The 2,169-nt window shown below is 19.9% G+C and overlaps 2 protein-coding genes across 2 annotated transcripts; both read right to left on the minus strand.

Annotated features, from left to right (window-relative positions):
- Positions 1-82: 82 nt before the first annotated feature.
- Positions 83-406, minus strand: ENU1_103500 (hypothetical protein; the record flags this gene model as incomplete). The annotated part of the gene is made up of 1 exon (XM_008859380.1): positions 83-406. One exon carries the CDS (start codon positions 404-406, stop codon positions 83-85), a length of 324 nt encoding a protein of 107 aa, XP_008857602.1.
- Positions 407-611: 205 nt separating this feature from the next.
- ENU1_103510 (hypothetical protein) lies at positions 612-959 on the minus strand (the record flags this gene model as incomplete). Its single annotated transcript, XM_008859381.1, has 1 exon — positions 612-959. One exon carries the CDS (start codon positions 957-959, stop codon positions 612-614), a length of 348 nt encoding a protein of 115 aa, XP_008857603.1.
- Positions 960-2,169: the final 1,210 nt, after the last annotated feature.

The raw sequence follows: 2,169 nt of genomic DNA on the forward strand, positions 1-2,169 counted from the left end.
TTATTTTTCATTTTAATTTTATATGGTTTTAATGATTTTTTAATATAAAAAATAATAACTAAGAGAAAAGTAACATTTAGATTTAATTTAATTCATCAATACTCATTGTTTCTGAATTATCATCAATTTGGATTGGTAATGGTTTCCCTATTAAACCAGATCTTTTACTTACTTGAATGAGTAAATAACATATAATATATGATGTTATAAATACAAAAACCGCAAAGTATATTATTACTCTTGTTCTACGACGTTTGTTTATTGATTCTGTTATTATGTTTTCTTCAGAGTTGCTTGTTTCTAATATTTCTTTTAGTTGACTAGAACTTTGTGCAGAAATAACTTTATCAGCTACACTCGTTATTTTATTTATCTCTTCAGATTCTATTGGATTTGATTCACTCATTTACTCAGTTTTTATTCTTTTGTTCTTTTTTTAATTTTTTTTTGCGTTTTTGCTTTTTTTTTATTTATTTTTTAACCTAAAAAATCTTATATAAATTTATTGTTTATAACAATTAGATTTAATAAATTACTTGGAAAGAGAAAAAAAATACCCTAGAATATTAATTTTTTGTTTTAAATGACATAAATTAATTGATTAGAATCAATTAGAAAGGGTGGTTCATAGAATTTAATCTTAACAATACACGAAGAATAGTATAAAAGAATAACAAAGAAAGTACAAAAAGAATACCCCAAAGCAGAATAATCGATATGCGACAATTGCTTAGTAAAGAAGAATGATGAGTTTTAGAACTGTCAGATTGAGATTTTATCATTTCTATTTTTTTCTGAAATTTGTTAGCTTCTTTTGTAAAAACAGGACTGAAATCATCGACTCTCTTGAGTAACCCTTCATACTCATTTTCACTGAAGTCATTTACACTAAAATCATTTTCACTATGAGAAATATTGTTTATTTCTTTAAAGAGATTTTCACTTTCACCTTTCTCCATTAACTGACCATTTTTTTGTTCTTTTTTTTTTCTTCTCATTTTGATGATTAGATTTTTTAGGATTTTATCATTCTTTGTCTTATTTAAAAAAAAAAAGAAATACTATAACACTGTTAAACAAATATAAAAAGTTTAATAAAAGAAGAAGTCCATATCAATCAAAAAGGTCTAAATAATTGAAGAATGAATAAAAGTAGTGATATACTTTAATAACCATTTTTATAATTATTGTAATAATAGTACTAATGATTTTATTCGATTTCATTATAAAATATTTTAACAGTAATTTTATTAGAGTAGATAAGCTATAATAATAAAAAATAAAGGGGATACAAATAACATCAAAAAGTAAAGAAAAATAAAACAAGTAAAAGAAAGATAAAAAGAGAAGTATAAAATCAAACATGAACCAGTGAAGAAAAATCAGTAACAATATAAGAACGTCATTTTATCAATTTATAATAGAATCAATTAAAGAATAAATATATAATATAAAAAGATTATTAAAAAGAAGAGGCAAATTATAATTTAATTTTATATTTGTTATTATAATGAAATAATATAAAGAGTTGATTAATAATTATGTATTGTTTCATTTGATATGATAAGATATTTTTATAAAAAAAGAATGTTAATAAATAATGAATATTTATTCTGTAAAAAATAATTCAATATTGAAGTAGTAAATTATCACATTTTATTGTTTTTACTTATTTTAGATGTTTTAATTTAATTTATTATATTTTATAATTAGATATATTTATAGTAGTTATTAATTTTAATCATTTCATTGGTTTAATTCTTCTATTCTATTATTTTTCTTCTTAGAGTTATAACACGAATACTGAAATTAAAAAAGTTGTAATTAATGTTACTGTTTAAATGTTCATTAGATTTATTTTCATTTATTTCTTTTTCATTTTTTATTTATGAAAGATTTTTCAGATATTTTATTATTGTTCTTTGGAGCAATTATACCAACATAAAAACAATTTTTGATAAATAATATAATTAAATACATTAATTTTATCATTATGTCTTTTTGAATAATCGTAACACTTTCGTTAATATTTCTTATTATTAACTATTTAGTATTTTCTTGGGTCATTGAATAAAAGAATTGAATGAAATTTTTTATTCTTATATTCATTTCAAAAACTGAGATTAATATATGATAATTACATAATATGAAATTTAAATTATTTATTGA

This window comes from Entamoeba nuttalli (genome assembly GCF_000257125.1).
Source record: "Entamoeba nuttalli P19 unplaced genomic scaffold asmbl_4443, whole genome shotgun sequence".
NCBI classification, from domain to species: domain Eukaryota; phylum Evosea; order Mastigamoebida; family Endamoebidae; genus Entamoeba; species Entamoeba nuttalli.